This window comes from Lissotriton vulgaris, chromosome 1_1 (genome assembly GCF_964263255.1).
Source record: "Lissotriton vulgaris chromosome 1_1, aLisVul1.2, whole genome shotgun sequence".
Taxonomy (NCBI): Eukaryota; Metazoa; Chordata; class Amphibia; order Caudata; family Salamandridae; genus Lissotriton; species Lissotriton vulgaris.
The window spans coordinates 327,156,442-327,176,752 of NC_141685.1; the positions used below are offsets into that span (position 1 = coordinate 327,156,442).

The following is a 20,311-nucleotide window of genomic DNA, read 5'->3' on the forward strand; positions in this document are numbered from 1 at the left end:
CCATTATTGACCATTCCCTATCCGGGTTCCGCTGCAACCACAACACTGAGAACGCCCACCTCGCCACCACAGATGACATCCGCACACTCCTCGACCAAGGCCACACCGCGCCCCTCATCCTACTAGACCTCTCAGCAACCTTCGACACGTCTCCCACCTCACTCTCCCTGCCAGACTTCACGACGCCTGCATACAGGGCTCTGCTCCATCCTCGCCGGTAGAACCCGAAAGATCAGACTCCCACCCTTCCTTTCCGAACCCACAGAGATCAACCTCGGAGTACCCCAAGGACCATTGCTCAGTCCCATGCTCTTCAACATCTACACCCACAGGCACCACAACCACCACCACACCCACAACCATCACAACCGCCACCACACCCACAACTACCATGGCACCCACAAGCACTACAACCACACCAACCACCTCAACATCACACTCATCCAAACCAACACCTCCACACAAAAACACACTTAAATGCAAAACACCAACCAAACCCAAATGCACACACTCACCAGAATACCAAACACCAGCCAAACCACACACATCCAAACATACACAACATACGCCATACCCACATGCAACTGCAAAACATACAGACACATGCACCACAATCACACCAACAACTTCAACAGCACACTCATCCAAATCAACACCCTTACAAAAAAGCACACCTACTCCCAAAACAACACCTGCCAAAACCAAATACTCACACTCACTCAAACACCTGCCAAAAATACACATCCAAACATACACCAGACCCACATGCAACTGCAAAACATACAGACACATGCACATCACCCATTCGAGCTCCCTTTACCTCCAAACCCCAATCCCCTCCCTCCCACCCCTCCTACTTTACCCTTCCTGAAGAATTCACATCTTATCTGTCCCTAACCCCTATCAATACCAAATCCACCCCTCCCAAGAAAGATCCTTGAGTTGCCTCCTCTGTGCCCAAAGATGCTCTTCCCGAGGAGGCTACCATTGGCAGTATGTGTATACGTTCGAAGCCGCCAACTCTTGTGTGGCGGTTTACCCCCCACAGTTATGTCAGCAGGAAGGCACATCAAAATTGACCTGATGGAGAATGGGCTGACCTTTCTCTGACAGCCGCTTTTGCCTATGATGCCATTGATGCGGACAGAAAAATGTAGCAGAGACCGCCATAGATTCACCAACATCTAAATAGAGCGGGCGGACCACTAAGATCTAAATCAAGCCCCAAGTCTTTTGTGATGATTTGTGGACCTTGTTTGACTAAAACCGTTCCCATTGGTTACACAGTACCCAAGTTAACTAAGTAAAATATGTTCAATATTTTGGGTGTACTCTTCAGTTCAGCACTCAAATTAGTGCTGAAGTCAGTTAGTCAGTTTGACAGATAAATAAAAGCCATTTTTAGATTCTCACATAAAATCGGCTCAACACCTCTTAAAGAGATGATAGAAATTAATAAAAGCAAATGCATCTCTGTCACAAGTTATGGGGCTGTAGTTTGGTCCTACACTGATGAGAATGAGTTACAACTTCTGGAGAAGGCCTTCTTAACCCTTTCGCTGCGGCGGCAATTCTGCACCAGCGCTAAGGGGGTGGGGCGGCCGCGCGGCGCTCCAACGCTTATGACGGAACCGCTCCGTCATGACCCTTGGGTGGGCTGTGCTTGTGACGGAGCGGTTCCGTCATAGCCCCGCCCGTTCTTTAGAACGTCAGTGCAGGTGTGAAATCAGCGCCGCGCAGGTGCGGCGAGCGGGCCATGACGGAACCGCTCCGTCACCAGCACAGCCCACCCGAGGGCCATGTCGGAGCGGTTCCGTCATAAGCATGGGAGCTGTTAAGAAGGATCTTGTCTGTGCCCAAATCCATGTCTACTTTTATCTGTCATTCTGAGCTGTATTTCACTTACCTGAAGAGCCTGATTAAGCTGTGCTCCCTTGCACTGTGATTAGCTATCTGGAGAAAACATGAAACATCACTCAATTGCAAGATTATTTCATTTGCCTCTCACTGGACCATGGTGATAGTATCCTTGGAGATACATCAAAGAAGATTTTGAAAAGATAGGATTACGAGGTGCTTTCTCTTCACCAAACTGAGGCAAACTTTGTTTCAAGGAAATGCTGAAACAAATATTTCTTGAAAAGTGTGATGAGGCTAGGATCTTGACAGAGGAAAATAAATCAACTGTTAACGCCTATGCTCCTATTACAACAACAAATATGATTGAACTGTGTTGTGGGTGTCACCTCAGCTGCGTAACCTATCTATATCATAGATTCCTTTTAACAAGGATTCGACTCAGTATTGTTTTTTTTTTAAAAAAAAATTTCTTATCCTCATTTGCCACCTCGCCACCCATAACTTCTATCTTAGACCACCACTGGGCTTTTTATCTCATAGGCTGGTTTAGAGTAATGGGGCATAGACATCGCCTATTCTTGAGTCTGGCCTTTCTCTGGACTGCCCCTCTTGGCCACCTGACTCAACAGGTGTGTCCTCCTCCAACTCTATTTTTCGTCCTGGGGTACCATGTACCAGCGAAATAGGCACGGGCTTAATCATCGGAATTTAACACAAAATGTTCAACCAAAACATAAAAGGAAAGGTAACCAAAATCCTTGATTTCTCTTAGAATGGTCTAAAATATCAAGCTTAGCCATATACCTCATGGCTAGAATCCAATCCATTAAACTAGGACTAAGCGGTGAGACCCATAACTTGCATATCTCTCTGCGCGCTAGCAACATGGCATAAAAAATAAGTCTAACATTATTATTCATAAATCTATTTTCTAAGTCGTATCTCCCCGTAATAATTAATTCAGGGCTTACCTCAATGCGTTGGTTCAGAGATTTGGAGAGAGAATTACTTACATCTATCCAGAATTGCATTATTTTTGGACAGGACACAAACATATGCAAATCATCCACATTCGGGGCTTTACATTTCGGACACCCAACAATTCCGCCAGCTTTGAATTTGGAGAGTCTATAAGGAGACCAATATGCCCTGTGGATGGTAAACAAAAGATTTCGCCTTAGGTTTGCAGGTTTAACGATACTATAGAGCATAGACATAGTTACTTGCCATTGGTTTTCTGTCGCGATCCTTGGCAAGCTATCCTTCCACAGGGTCTCTGGCAAGACAAACGGTCCATCCTCCATTTCTAATATCGCCCAATACCAGAAGGCCACTTCCTTCTTAAAAATCTCTGTCTCCAACTTCAACTCAAAGTCATTTTCAGTTCCAATCTCTGTTTCCAAGTCATTAACCCAGCTTTGGATCTGTAAGTATTTATATTTTGAGAAAACCGGTCCCCACATTTGTTGGCATATGCTCCATGATATAAGTTTGCCATCTGGAAACAAATCGTTCCACCTTTGCAGAGCAGGTTCCTTTTTCAAGTGTAGTGCCAACGCATCTTTTGTCCAAGATGGAGCGCCAGGAGACTCCCATATTGGCGCCATATAGCTAAAATAAGGCAATTTTACTACTTTTCTGATTTTATGCCATATCTCTGCCAAGTCCCGCAAAATCTTGAGTCTCACCTTTTTAAAAAATTTAGGGTCTGAGAACTTATATAAAAAACCAAAGTCATGATAACCAGACCTTTTCAGCAAAAAACCAAACATTTCTCCAATCGGAGATTTAAGTAGGGTACCCAACAACATCCTACAGTTTTTTAAACAGAAAGCCCATGCATAAATTTGAATATCTGGGGCCGCCAACCCTCCTTTATTAATTCTCCTCCTTAGTTTTTTCCATGAGATCCGAGAGCCTTTTGACGCCCAGATAAAAGATGTTATCACACTCTGTAATTTGACCAGCCATTCCTTTTTGAAACCAAGTGGGATAGTCTCAAACAAAAAAGTAATTTTCGGTACTATCACCATTTTTACAAGATTAGATCGTCCATATATAGAAAGTGGTAAATTCATCCATCCTTTTAATGTAGCAGCAACTTCTTTTTTAATCCTATCAAAATTAGTTTTTGCTAGATCTTCAATCTTTTGTGTTATCCTGACCCCCAAGTATCTCATTTCTGTTGTTGTTTTAACACCCCCTGTATTGAGATTCCAGGCCATAATTTCAGTCTTGTCTTGATTTATCTGATAACCTGAGATCTTTCCAAATTCCTTCGCTATTTTAACCAGATTCTCCAAAGAAAGCAACAAATTAGAAGAATAGACAATAATATCGTCTGCATATAATCCTAGTTTCTTAGTCCAATCCATAGACACAAAAGGGGGGATCTCTTCTGTGGCTCTAATTTTGCAAGAAAGAGGCTCAATGTATAAATTAAAAAGCAAGGGTGATAATGGACACCCTTGTCTGGTGCCCCGCATTACTTTAATTGGATGTGTGAGAATGCCGTTAACCAAAACGCGCAATGTCGGTGAACAGTACAAAGCAAAAAGAGATTGCGTGAATTTATCTCCTAAGTTAAGATATTGCAAGAGAGTTTTTAGATAAGTAAAGTTGACTCGATCGAAAGCCTTGGCAGCGTCCAACGCGATCACTGCCAAGGGGAGCTCGAAATTAGAGGCCATATCTATCATACCTATCAATGAAAATGTTAATTCTTTTAGATACCTTGCCTTAATAAAGCCTCTTTGGTCTTCGTGAATCAATTTGTGTATAACTTTACCAAGTCTATCAGCCAAAATGTTTGAGAAGAATTTATAGTCGCAATTGAAGAGCGAGATAGGTGTGTAGGCATCTAAACTCCTAGGAGATTTCCCTGGTTTAAGTATTAGGGTAATTGTTGCCTCATTCCACGAGCTAGGTATTGTTACCTCCCCTCTGAAGATTTTGTTATATAGTTGACATAATATGGGAGCAATTAATTCACTTAACACTTTATATACCTCCCCTGGGAGGCCATCCGGACCAGGAACTTTCCCTCTTTTACTCTCCTTGATCACTTTCAACACTTCATCTTGGGTGATTTCCTTATTCAACTCCTCCATATAATCATCAGAGAGTGGTTTCACCAAGGGTAGCCATCTTTCTATCTCTACTTTACTCGGGCAGAGATCCTCTGTATACACATTCACAAAATAATCAAAGAATGCTTCTACAATCTGCTTCCGCTCTGTTATAACTTCTCCTGAGTCCGACTTCTTAATCTCTTTTATTTGATTACGTACGAAGTCTTTCTTGGCTTTCCATGCTAGTAACTTGCCACACCCCTCTCCATATGAAAAATGTGCCAACTTACTAGCCTCCCATCTTTCTTTAACTCTTCGAGCAAGTACTGCCGTAAGTTCTATTTTTAAATCTAAAAGTTTATTATTGACTCCCTCTTCGAAGATGTTTCCTGCCTGTGCAATTTGACTACTCTCACAGTCTCGTATTTCTTTCTCCAAATTAGTGATCAAGTTATGATACAACCTCCGCTTCTTAGCCCCCTGAGCTCCCAATCTCCCTCTCATAAAAACTTTACAAGTCTCCCAAACTATGTCCTCCTTAGCTGATCCAACGTTCACATCTAGGAAAACTCGTAACTCATCTTTTAAGGCTTCTAGAAATTCTTCATCTGCTAAAATGGTTCTATCTAATCTCCAAACTGAGCTCCCCTCATCTGTGACTAAACCTAAATTCAAACTCACAGCTGAATGATCTGATAGATGTGCCCCTATATGTTCCACTTTCGTAACCCGTTCTTTTAACCTAGTATCTACCGAAAAGAAATCTATCCGAAAACTATGTTTATATTTTTTATTGTGAAAGGTAAATCCTATCTGTTGTGGAGCTTTCCATCTCCATATATCACACAAACCTTGTTGTGCCATAATCATCTTTAACTTAGCTGTCATTTTGCTGTTTACTATTGCCCTGTCATTCCCAGTTCTGTCCAACTTACGATCTAAAACTGTATTAAAGTCTCCAGCCATAATTATTTTGCCAGAGAATTCCAATAATTCCACCTCAATTTTTTCTAATATTGTTGGATCATCAATGTTCGGGCCATAATATCCAACTATTATAAAGGCTTCCCCTGCCAATCTTAACTTAACAATCACCCATCTTCCTCTTCTATCTACTGATTTGTTTTCAACTACAATGTCAACTCCTTTCCTAACCAAAATAGCCACCCCTTTAGTTACTAGATCTTGAGGTGTAAAAATAGCATTAGCAATCCACTTTTGAGTACCGAAAATCTCCTTACTTTCATTCTCAGTTAAGTGCATCTCTTGTATAATGATCACATGAGCAGGAGAGTCTTCTAGGTATTTCAATATTGATAATCTCCTCATTTTAACCCGAAGACCATTCACATTCCATGTGAGGAACTTTAGCTCCTTATTAGTAATCCCACTCATAATAGTTTACCCATGTTTCCCTTCTACTTGTTTGACAGTGAGGTAGCCCCTGAGGAATATTTTTCTTGTTTTCTCCATTTACCCACCCCTCCCTACTCCCCCCCACTCCTACCCCTCCCCTTCCCCCACAACCTACTTTCCCTACCCCCCCCCCGACTCAGTATTGTTGAAGTTATAGTAACCTTTCAGGAAAGGGCTCTGGAAGATTAATTTGCCCCTTTGTCATTGTGATAATATATCAGTCCAGTTAGCAATACATTACAATCTTTTTTTTGTCATTTTTGTAAGGCACTGATATAACAGTGTTTATTACCCGCACTGCATACATATAATGTTATCTATGATAGATTTGCTTTTAGCTGTCATAAGTTTGACAAGAATTCTCGTCAACCTTAACATGTACTTCTGTTGCTGGCTTTATTCATCACTCAATCAGAGTAAGGAACTTGTTGAATACAACAGAAGGTGTTCCATGGATGTGTTGTACGTATCCTCTATGCTGTTAAGTCCAATGCACTTTATGATACTTTGATCCCTTATGAATCGTACTTGCCTACTATGCTGCTAATGTGACTGCACTTATTTTATATTTATGTAATATATTTCATATATTTCTTTACCCATTTATCGCACATTTATTATATGTACAGATTTATGTCTCTTTTATGGCTGTCATTAGTCAAAATAAGTATATTGATTGACTGATTTCAATTTATTGAGACAATAACATTACTTTCTTATAAGTTACTTTTCAGGTGAAATATGTTTGTACATTGTATAGCACAGTTTTATAGTTTGAAGTGTCAGGAAATAATTTATCAGCTACATCAAAACTCAATATTGACACTTGTTGATATGCTTCTCTTTGCAGTGTGTCACCCTGGTCTCCCTGCTCTTCACTATCGGAGCCATTGTTGTGTTCTTCGAGGAGACAAAAGGCCAGTTCCTTTATGAAGCCAACTTCACACATACAGAGCATCCTATCCCTCCTGGTATTATCATTAACATCTCTGGGGAGCTGGAGTTCTACCACGCCACATATCTGCCTTATCTGGAGCTCATATGTGTCCTTTGGTTCATCGCTGAGTTCTTCTTACGCTTCTTCTTTTGTCCTGATAAGAAAAAGTTTCTATTAAATTTTCTGAACATTATGGATTTCATATCCCTTTTTCCGGTATTCATTCAGTTTTGTGCTGTGGGACGACCTATAAAGCTATCCTTACTGTGGCTAGTTCTGGGTTTCATGCGTCTAACTTACATCATTCGACTCATTCGATTTTTCAGGCTGCTAGAATCTGTATTGATCATTAGGGTCCTCTCCGGAACCTTCAGATCCCTTGTTCGGGAAATCTTTATTTTGATGCTTGTTTTGACCGTTGAAACACTCTTCTTTGCCACATTATTATTCTATGCTGAGTTTCATACAGTGGAGTCTCACTTCTTTTATGAAAAATACTTTGGAGATATATATGCAGCCTGCTGGTGGGCAGTAGTGACACTGACCACTGTCGGCTATGGCGATATGTACCCAGTAAGCACATTTGGCAAAGTCGTGGCAGCGTTAGCGGCAATGTCAGGCATTATGACAATTGTGATACCCATTCCAATATTAATCATAAAATTTCAGCACTACTACACCATTGCCGTCGCCCACGAGAGGCTGAAAATCAGTCAGAAGAAGTACTCCTAGTAATGCACTCAACCACTTGTGCTCTGGAATGGATTATTTGGATTGGAAAGTAGTAGTGAAAGTGACACATAGCACAAAAAGTAATGGGGACATTGTTAGTGAATCCAATTTATGTTTTATATTTACTAACAATTATTTTAGAAAATATTTTACCCATATGCAACATTGTAAAAACCTGCACAGAAGTAAATAGAACACGCATTACTACTACAATTAAAAGTTTGGTAAGTGTGGGACTAGGCAGAGCCAGGGTAATGACATGTTTTCCAAACGTTTCTACAGATAGTCTTTTGTCAGTGTTTGTGCATCAGTTGCACAATCAGACAACACATACCACTTTAATGGGCACAATATATAGTTGCAGATTGTATCCCCAAATATACGTCCACATATAGTCCTTTACTCAACACCGAACTCAAGAGGCTATTCTGCATTCTGAGCTGGGCACTGCTGGAGATTCTTCTGCATTACAGATTGGAACACGTCAGCAATGGCCCAGAATCAGCCCAGAGTGAGTGCAGGTCAGTAAAGAGAGCCTAAATCATGGATGATGACCAGCACTAGTTGTTCAATGTATTTCTTTCAAATATAATCCTTGTCTCTGGCATAAGGTAAAGACGAAATTGTCCACACTCATGGCCCCTGAAAATCACCTATTCTATAGTATTTCCCACACCTCCTCACTGCCATTCATTGGGGCATAAGTCACATCTCTTGACTTTAACCTTTTGAATTCGCAAAGCTCCTTTTAAATCACTAATCATTTGCCTCCCAGGACGCAAAGCGTAATTTTAGCTTGACCACCTTCTGTTGCCGACAGATGGGTCCTCGTTACAAGGTGTTGGGGAAAATGATGATGTAACCACACCCAGGAATAAGAATAATGTGGTGATTTGACTGGGATGTTATTACCTCACCTGGGTACTTTGATCACATTACCCCCATATGTGCCATCCTAAAGTGGCTTCCAGTTGAAGCAGAATGCATCTTCAAAAAGATGTGCATTACCCATAAAGCAATGCACTTTAGCTCTCCAAAATACCTGGCTTGGAAACTTACCAGATCAGATGGCCAGTTCTCTCTATGCTGCTGGGGCTCGCTGCTACAAGGAATGCCTCAACTTAAAAAAGAAAGCTCTTCTACACACTCGTTCACCAGAAACACTCCCAGAATATGGAGCTCCCTTCCATCATAAGTCACAAAACAGCTGCTGCCCCATTCCCCCTGCAGCTTATTCTTGAACTGAATCAACTATCCCAGCCAGTAGGACTTAAAACACAGACTATGCCAAAGATGTTCAGATCAACAAAGAACAAAAGCAGAGGTGAAGTGGCCTTGCTAACCAATCACCTGGAAGAACTGACTCTTTATGTACATTATGTAATCGACATATAAGCTGTTTTACCTAACGATCTATGTAATCAACGTTGTAAGATGGATGTTTGTGTGTCATTGTACAGTTGCCGGGTCATGTACGCGATTAATAAAGTTCTCAATAAATAAACAAATAAATAAAGCAATGGGCGTGGCAATCCTTGTTTGTTGTCCATTTATGCACGTGTTTTGCATATTTTAGGCATTTTCCGCAGGTATATTCCTCCAAGTTTTCACTAACAAAAATGTGTACGTCGAATTACAACTCATTATTTCTTTCAAACACATGCTAAACAAAAGTATTTTTAAAAAGAGCAAATATCCAGCAAATAATGATTGGAAACAGCAGAAAGCATAGAAGTCAATTTACTCCCAACCTTAAGTAGGGTCTGGATACTGTCTGGGGCATTGAGCACACACCCATAGGGCCCAATTCACAGAACTAACTTAAGACAAAATCCTAAACTTACTACTTTTGGTATTCACAGAAGTTAGGATTTTGTCTTAAGTTTGTCTTAAGACAGACTTAAGACAAAATCCTAACTTAAGTCTGTCTTAAGTCTGTCTTAAGAAAATTTTAAGACAAAATCCTAACTTCTGTGAATACCAAAAGTAGTAAGTTTAGAATTTTGTCTTAAGTTAGTTCTGTGAATCGGGCACATAGACTGTAACCGGGACCGGAGGGCCAAAAAGCATGTGACAGTGAAAGGTAGGAAAACACACTACTTGTAGAACCACAAAGGATTTCATTCAAAAAGGACTGCATGCTACTGAAATATGTTGAGTATTGTCTGTTCTCTGTAAGTCTTTTTAGGATTACCGAGGTAAAACTTCAATACAGATATAAGTGACAGGTAATGTAAAGCCCCATAAGGAAATGGTAAAAACACCCTGCTCAACGCAGATTTTCCAAGGCTTGGCCAATTTTTCTGACCATTCACACAATGAAACTGAAAACTCAGGCAGCAATATTGCAGTGGCAGGCTAAGCATCCATATCATATAGGAGGAGATAGCAAATACTTCTCTTTCCTTTGTACTACACGACATGAACACATAATACTACACTTCTCCTCTCTTGTATTTAAAAAGGTCTACACATCACCACAACACTGAATCCTACACTTCTACCACCTTAAATTTAACAACAAAATACACATGCCACAATACCACACTTTTCCTTCCAGTAACACAACCATAAATGTCATCACCACAACCACGGGCATAACACTTCTCCTTCCATAAATATAAAAACAAAAAATCCATTCCACACCACCACAATTCTGCTTCCAAAAGCAACAATGTTCACCTCTTCTTCTTAAAACAAATCAACATTAATGGGTAGAAACCTAGCTCCAGACATGGACCTTGCACCCTGAGCATGCACTCAAAGTTCATAGGACTGTACATAGTCAATCTTCCACTTCGACACACACATGCACATGTGCTCCTGACACATGTTCATTGGGCTATCCCTCTGTCGACAGCCTACTCCAACACTTTTGAACCAGGCATACAATTGTTCACAAGGTTGTCCCCTGTTGGAGCATGCATCCCAACACACACATGCGCTACTGACTTGCACACCGTTTTTGAGGGGGTTGTTCCCCAGTCGAGAGCTCACCAGCACAGTTATTGTTGAGGTTAGTATCGGGTCGAGATTCTATCCTGACTCACATGCGCTCCTGTGATGCAGAGTTGTTCATGTTAGCTTCACCACACCATGACCACACTCCTCATTTGAGAACACACCCTGGTTTATTTACTACAGGAACATTCCCTTTAGATCCAAAATATTTACAGAAAACGAGAAAAGGTATTTAAAGTTTACTGACGCACAGCACTCACATTCCAGAATGCTATCACATCAATACAACATACATATGTAAAATGTCACTATTGAGGGTGCCTTTTCTAATATGTCAATTTAAAGCTCTTCTTATGTCCCAGAAGTGGTGTTAATTCCCCAAGGATTGTGTTGTTCCTCTGATCTAGTCAAAAAAAATCACAATGCAAGCTGTAAATCACATTAAACTTGATAATGAAATCAGGGAAATAGTGTAGTAAAACCATGAAGGTTTATTTAAGGTTAAACTCATTATAAAAAGCAATTTGAATAGTTAGAGTCAGTCAATTAATCATTTATATCAAGAAATAGCATGAAGCTTAGGAAAAAAAGCAATAAATATTTAAACAACCAGACTCAATTCAGTTCTATTTAATAAATTAAAGTCATAAATCAAATGTCAGACCAGTGAAGGGCTGCCTCCTAAAATCAAGGGATGAATGAGACCACTACTCCAAGAAGTGTCTTCTTTTAGAAAATGTTATATAATGGAAGTCATACATTTAGTACAAGTGTGCAAGAGTCACACGGTTTAGACCAATCACATCAAAGGAAGAATAATACAATTTCTGAGTTCACATTCTCAGCATTAGCCCACAGATTCACATAAAGCAGTTCCCATCCCTGGTGCCCTTCAGACACCTATATTGTAAGTACAAATGTTACTTAATACACAAAGATGGGTTCTCATGAAGAATCACACTGTGGTCCCATTAGATGAGGTATTGAAAAAATATATTCTCAATGAAACAGAGCTTTAAAGAAAAGATATGCCTTTCTGTACTTAGGAAAGTGACATTACTTCTCAAAACATTGTTTACTAGTTGCATGTGTATGAATCCAGTGCACAGGGTGAGATAGAAGTAAAAAGATGACTACATGTTGAAAGATGGCTGCATTCTGAAATCAAGGCCTGCACTGGCCAATGTTAGAATGCATGCAGTTTCTTCAGCATGATGTCTTTGTATAGTAGGTGATTGTTGTTTGTAAAACCCAAATGTTAACATGGCATCTATGTCACTGAGTCAAATCCTACAGAGTTTTCTCTTCTCCCCTCTTTGTAGCCCCTACTCCAAGAGTGCTGCTGCGTTCTATTTCTATATATATTTATTTTACCACTGTACTTCTATGCATATGTGCTGCTTATCCCGAGTTTCAGAAAATTCAATAAAAATAATTAGAAGTAAAAAAAAAATACATGTTAATCATGTGGTGTTAATACATGTGGTGTTAATGCCTTTAATCACAAAGCCTCTTTCACTATCCCACAACTTAAAAGCTGTTTAAAATATATTTAACCTTCAAGTTAACACCAAACAAAAGAAAGAATACCAACATGAAAATACGCAGTAGACAATACTACTGTTCACTCTTCCCTCACTTTGTCTTGTAGAGATGGCTGTCACAGCATTTAAAATGTATCAGTACAGGCCGGGTGGAAGAAGGCCTGTCAAAGCTTAAAGAAATATGTGCATTATCTGAAAATTTCAGAATGCGTGGTATAGATTAGATGAAAATCTACCCCTAAGACAGAACACTAAAAATCAGCATGAGCAGAGAAGATAGACACAATGACCTGGCACAGGTGAGAAGGGTCATGCCACCTTGATGGGTATCCGAGTACTGATCAAAAGTGTAGTGACGCAGTTGGAAAGAAGGCACTCCAGCAGGATGGTTCACAGGTAAGTTTATTTCTTCATATACAGGAGCAGCAACAACCACTGCCATCATGAAAGTCTCGCACTTGTATTAACCGCCTGTCTTAGGACCTCCACAACCTTCCATACTAGGATTCCACGCTAACTGTTCCACCTGTATCCTGGCCCTCCCAGGTTCCAAGATAGAGAACACAACACAGCATCCCCCTTTGGCAGAAAATAAGACACACAATAATTCTTAAAACTAAATAAAATAACTGAGAATACAAATATATGTGGATACATGCAACTTATAAATTCTGAGTAAAAATGAAACAATAACAAATACATTCCCACAAATGGCATGAAAATGTAGTTCTTAACATAGTCTGAAAATGTTGCAAAGCAATGTTTTTTTCTTGAACTTTGCCTTACCACATCTTCAACTCCCTTGGTATGCAATCCATTTCTAGGAGCATTTTCAAATTCACTTCGAAAGGTAATACCATCACAAATAAGCACATCCATGAAAGCATTACTCTCATCCACACTCCTAGAAAGCTATTCAACATCATCCGACCAACACACACGGGACTTCTGCAAGCAGAAACCGTGCTTATAGTCCAAATGTTCACTCCTTGAACTTTCACAGCTTTATTATACATATGCACAATCTTGATAGGATCTGACCATTAGGGTAACTTTTCCACATACAAACAGTGTTCTGATCCGAACCCTGTCACCCACACAGATTTTAACACCCTCTGTCCTTAGTCATACAATTTTTCCTTGATAGTTTTCTACACACTCACTGATTTTCTTATAGTCAGAGCACACATCTGACTCTCTGCTACACTCATTCAACCACCACGGAGCCAACTTGGATCCTGGCTTCCTCCTACGTAGTAGTTCAAATGGTGAACATACTGCCACTGAATTCGACATATTGCGAGATGACAATAATGCAGCCTCCAAAGCTTTCCTCCAAGGTAAATACCCTTATGGCCAGCTGAATGGGCTCTCTAATCAGTCTGACCATTATACTAAGGATAATAATTGGCATTTCTCTTATATTTCACACCACACCTTGACAAGTAGTCTTTAAAAGCCTTACTGACAAACTGGGGTCCATTTCCACAAACCAATTCTTCTGGTGGCCCTTACCTGCAAACATCATCCTCTAAAAACTCGGGGGCATATTATCAAGAGATTTATCTCTGCTTTTTTGGCTTTAAAAGCCAAGAAAGCGGAGATAAAATTATCTCCCTATTACCTAGCTGTCGCTAACACCAGTTAGCGACAGCTAGTAGGAGATAGCGACCATCTTGGGCCCCACTTTGCATGTCAGTGATATTTATATGCAAAGTGGGCGTGCCAAGATGTTAGCGACTGGAAACAGTCGCTAACATCGCTATCTCCTATTACCAACCAGCTAAGCTCGAATATCTCCAAAAGCTAACACCTGCCCTGAGCAGTTCTTAGCCATGTTATCCAATGGGAGGTGGATAACATGGCTAAAAGCTTTAGCTCTGTAATGCCTGAATATCGCTGATTTTTCAGCGATATTCATGCATTATTGCCGATTTTTATCGCATTTGCGATAAACCTTGGTAATACCAAGGTTTATCTGCGATACAAATCGCCGCAGCTCGGTGATAATTTTTTATCGCTAACCAAGCAATAGCGATAATTATCGCTATTGCTTGGTAATATGCCCCTCAATGATGATTTCTGAAGTTATTTTTCTCCGTCATCTTAACTTCAGGCCATTTTGAAAAATAATCAGCCATAGCAACAGCAAAAGCTTCTTTCTTGGGAACAGTAAAATAAATACCCAAACTGTCTACCCCCAATTTCCTCCATGATCCTTGGGCAAATTCAACAGGAGAAGATTCAGTAACGCACAGTTTCACAGTTTTGTAACTGTAGGTGCACAAGCTACATCATCTTAACAAATCCTCCAACATACCATCCACATCAGGTCACCAGTAAAATTCATGAATGTGTCTTTGGTGGCAGACATACCAATATACCGATATGTTCTTCATGCCCTTCTGAAAAATCACCTTCCTTAACTCAAGTGGTGGCAAAACTTTTTCACTGCGAAACAAACAAAATCCATCATATAATAAGTTCACTCTTCACGTTAAAAAATACAGCTGTTTCCCCGCTCAACTTCCACTCATCTGACCAACCTTTATTCTTGCATTTACATACCGGAGTCATTTCAACATTCTCTCTTAGTAGATTCTCCCAGTCTTCCTTATAATCACTCCAACTTCATCACTTGCCAAAAATTTATGTTCTCCATAGTATATGTCACTTCACATTTTCAGATTTAATGGTAACCTTGACAAAAATCAGCATGAACGTTCAATCTCCCCAGCACATATTCAACCCTAAATTGATAAAATTGCAATTTTGCAACCAATTGTGCCAGCCTAGATGTCAATCACCTGCCCCCTTCTGAAGAAAGAACTTAAACTAGTGGTTGTGATCAGTTCTCCTCCCAAACTGCGTTCCCCACAAAAACTCTCTGAAATGGTCTGCTGCCCATGTGCATGCCATGAACTTTTTTTCTATTACTGAATAGTTTCTTTCGGACTCCCTCAATGCTCGAGAAGCATATGACACTACAAACTCTTCAGACTTCTCTTTTCGTGGCCCCCAAGCCATAATTGCTGCCATCCACCACAACTATATATCTTCCTTACCAAGATCAAATGACTTTAAAAAAGGTGAGCTGGCCAACTCTTTTTTTAGATCGACAAAAGCATTGTCCTGTTCAGCCCTCCTACAAAAATGTATTGTTTTTTTCTTAACAATTTACTTACACACTCAATTTGGCAGCATAGTTGTTAATAAACTTAGATTAAAACTCTGTGAGATCCAAAAATTATAGCAGCTGTTCCTTTGTTTTTGGGACTGGGGCATCTTCTACAGCCTTAACATGATCCTGCTTAGGTTTAATACCACTTTTAGATATACAGTAACCAAGATATTCCACTTCCTCAAATTCCAATCCACAGTTGGGACACTTCAAAGTCAGACACTTCTGACTCAGCCCTTGAAGAACCCCTATTTGATTGGTTAAATGTTCTTCCTCATCCCTACTATACATTAAAATATAATCTTAGAATGCTATGGTCCCAGGGATCCCATCCAATGTTTCCTTCAGTAATTGCTGGAATACGGACCCTGCACTAGCCAAACTGAAAGTCATTCTGCAGAACCAAATCATTCCTTTCGGTGTAACAAACGCAGTCCAACTCTTCTTGTAAATTAATCTGATGATAAGCACTGGCAAGGCCTAATGTGGAGAAAACTCTTGCCCAGCCAATGTAGAATCTAGTTCATGTAAATTAGGTAACAAATGTCTGTCGATCCATATTTTGTTGTTCAAACTTCTAAGATCCACACATAATCGGCGATGTCCCAAATGTTTCAAGGCAATAACCACTGGAGAAACCCATGGCAATGATTCTATGGGCTGCATCACTTTCTTGTTGCTTAAACCCTGCAGCATTTCTTACAATTTCACTCTGTATGTAAGGGGAACATTGCAAACTTTATGTCTGACTGGCACTACATTTTCCTGTAAAATAATTTTGTGTTTAAACCCAACAACTTTTTAAACCTCAGGAAACTCACACATTTTTCATGTTTTACATCTTCTACCTCATAAACCGTTGGAAAAGCATTAGGATCTAATTTCAAATGTAATTCTTGCTGATGAGGTACATTCGTGGCTTTGCTACTGTGAGTGCCCGAATTAAAGACTTGACAAAACAAAATGTCACTTTCCAGTGCTCTGCTGAATGTGATCAAAGCTTCAAGAGAATAACACATGCAATTGAGAATGCAACCGAGATGGCCCGCTTTGACCCCAAGTTATATACTGAGATAAAATTGATAAGAGCCCGGTGGGGCTGAGGGCAATCCTTGCTCAACATAATGGTCATCCAAATGCTCGGAGACACATTGTGACCTATGCCAGTTGAAGCCTGTCTGACGCAGAACATGCCTTTTCTCAGTAGTAGAAGGAGATTCTGGCTTAAGTATGGTCCTGTGACCATTTTTATGTGTTTCTATTTGGAAAACATTTCACTATCATTACAGACTACCATGTGTTACTCATTATATTTTGAAATCTGAAAGTTAAGATGCCCCCTCGCATTGAAAGGTTTGTGACTGCAATTGTACACAAGCTAGGTAAAGATTAGAACCCTGCTGATTACTTTTCACGAGTACTTCTACATCATCACAGTTCGACATCTAAAACAGCATATGAGTTTATTAACTTCATTGTGAGGTTCAGCACACAGCACCCTATGCGTTGAACAGATTATTGCTGTAACTAATGCTAACGACAACATTCTTATTCTCAAAGACATTACTTCAACTCAGTTGTGGAGGAAGAGTTCTCAAACTTTTACTGATGATATTCTATTTCAAATTTTTTTAAATGGACAGATAGACTGTACATTACCAGGGAAGGTGTTGTTTTGAGAGGCTCGAGAATCATTATACCTGAGAGCCTAAGACAGCAAGTCATTGAACTAGCCCATGAAGGACATCCTGGCATTGTAGCCACCAAAAGAGCCTTTAGAGACCGAGTGTGGTTCCAGCGGCTAGACTAGCAAGTTGAGAGGGAGCTAAAAGAGTGCCATCTTGGTAACTGCCTTTACCCGAAAGTGACAAAGCATCCATTTTCAATGTCTGACCTTCCTGCAAATGCCTGGGAAAGAGTTGCTAAAATCAGACTACAAGAGGTAGCCCATGTACCCTAAAGAGACTAGGGCAAACATTTGTAACATACAACAATGTCTCAAAGGGGTGTCAATAGGAGGACAATAAAAATAGCGCAATTAATTACTTGAAGAATCAATCCAGAAGGGGGAAAAACAGCAGGGAAACCAAATATTTTGCAAACCAAATTGTGTTGATATATTCACATATTTGACATATTAAATTCCATATGATCAAACAAAAGAGTTGTGCTGCGTTACATTAAATGCAAAAACAACAATTGATGGACGAATATTGCACAATGGCAAAACATTCACCCCCAGTCACAGATCTGGGTTTAATCCATCGTTATTTTGCTCACCACACCACCCCAGCTCAGACATGGCCATATGCAAATCAGTCTGATCCTGTGCCTCATGGGAACAGTCCAGCCAGAACTGCCAAGCCATGTCTTTCCTGGACCGGAATCAAGCATCCAAGGACCGATTTCTGGCTATCAGCCATCATCAGCCAGGATAGCTTGATTCCAGTGGCACGGAGAGCACAGGACTCACGTCTGAGCATACCAGGCCCACTTGGGGTGATAAATGCAAAAAAAACAATTGATTGATGGAATGTTGCACAATGGCAAAACATTCACCCCCAGTCCCAGATCTTGGTTTAATCCATCGTTATTTTGCTCACCACACCAACCCAGTTCAGACATGGCCATATGCAAATCAGTCTGACCCTTTGCCTCATGGGAACAGTCCAGCCCGAACTGCCAAGCCATGTCTTTCCTGGACCGGAATCAAGCATCCTAGGACTGGTTTCTGGCTATCAGCCGTCATCAGCCAGGATAGCTTGATTCCAGTGGCACGGAGAGCACAGGACTCACGTCTGAGCATACCAGGCCCACTTGGGGTGATAAATGCAAAAAAAACAATTGATTGATGGAATGTTGCACAATGGCAAAACATTCACCCCCAGTCCCAGATCTTGGTTTAATCCATCGTTATTTTGCTCACCACACCAACCCAGTTCAGACATGGCCATATGCAAATCAGTCTGACCCTTTGCCTCATGGGAACAGTCCAGCCCGAACTGCCAAGCCATGTCTTTCCTGGACCGGAATCAAGCATCCTAGGACCGGTTTCTGGCTATCAGCCGTCATCAGCCAGGATAGCTTGATTACAGTGGCATGGAGAGCACGTCGGAGCATACCCTGCCCACTCGGGGTGACAAATGCAAAAACAACAATTGATGGATGGAATGTTGCACAATGGCAAAACATTAACCCCCACTCACAGATCTGGGTTTAATCCATCGTTATTTTGCTCACCACACCACCCCAGCTCAGACATGGCCATATGCAAATCAGTCTGATCCTGTGCCTCATGGGAACAGTCCAGCCAGAACTGCCAAGCCATGTCTTTCCTGGACCGGAATCAAGCATCCAAGGACCGATTTCTGGCTATCAGCCATCATCAGCCAGGATAGCTTGATTCCAGTGGCATGGAGAGCACGGGACTCAAGTCTGATCATACCCGGCCCACTCGGGGTGACAAATGCAAAAACAACAATTGATGGACGGAATGTTGCACAATGGCAACACATTCACCCCCAGTCACAGATCTGGGTTTAATCCATCGTTATTTTGCTCACCACACCACCCCAGTTCAGACATGGCCATATGCAAATCAGTCTGACCCTGTGCCTCATGGGAACAGTCCAGCCCGAACTGCCAAGCTGTGTCTTCCCTAGACCGGAATCAAGCATCCTAGGACCGGTTTCTGGATATCAGCCGTCCTCATTAAATGGCATGTAACCCGTTGGATACTGTGCACAGGTGCTCGTGAAGGATTGTGACGGCGCAAGTGACAACATTAGGTAGTATGTACAGCGAAGGTGAGGGGCGCAACAGCGAACAAGTGAACTCGCGTCTCAGGCTTGACGAACGAACGCTGGTGTTGTGAACAGCCGTCCATTGAGCTACCAGGACTACAGCCCTGGATTGATCATACACAGGCCACTGAGCGTATCTCCATCCATCCCTGACAACCCAGTCTTGACGTACCTAGGTACCCCTGAGACCTTACGCCCTTACACTCCGGACTCCTGCCAGTGTGGCCCCAGACCATTGCGATAAAAACCTATATAACCTGGTCCTGATGATGGCCTAACACTCCTACAGGCCGAAGTGCTGTCGACTTCATAGCAAAATTCCTGGCACTCTCCTCAAGGATACCTACTTAAAATGACTTGGACAAACAGCCAGCGCGTTTCGCCCAGGTTGGACTGCCTCAGGGCAAATCCTCAAGTTCACCGATGTAGCAGTGTTTTTCTATATCTTATCAACAATGCAGTAGACTTTCAAATAAAGGTATCCAGTACTTCCAAAGGAGGGCGTTATATCGCCGTAATATGTTTCCCCGACAATCAGCTCAGTGTTTCTTTCATAGGTTCATTTTCTTTGAGGTGCCGGCATTCCGCTGGAAATAACAGTGTACACTATGATATGTGACACTTCCAATATGCACCAACATATGTAAGAATGCCCCCCGTAGGATGCAACTGCTGAGAGACCTGACTCTTGGGAGAACTATCGAAACCAAACTGTCATAGTGGTCAGCTGACTGATTCATGAATGCTGATAAGATTTGTGTCACTGACACTTCTCAAAAGTGCAAAATGAAACATATGCCGATCGG

At 41.2% G+C, this 20,311-nt stretch overlaps 1 protein-coding gene across 2 annotated transcripts in view; it reads left to right on the forward strand.

Moving 5' to 3' along the window:
• Positions 1 to 9,149, forward strand: part of LOC147747123 (voltage-gated potassium channel KCNC1-like) — a 55,816-nt gene extending 46,667 nt beyond the window's left edge. For both annotated transcript variants that reach the window (XM_086952377.1, XM_086952376.1), the window contains one exon: positions 7,198 to 9,149. In XM_086952377.1, coding sequence (XP_086808503.1) covers positions 7,198 to 8,016 — 819 coding nt within the window. In that variant the 3' untranslated portion in view covers positions 8,017 to 9,149. The remainder of the gene's footprint in view (positions 1 to 7,197) is intronic.
• The last annotated feature ends 11,162 nt before the right edge of the window (positions 9,150 to 20,311 follow it).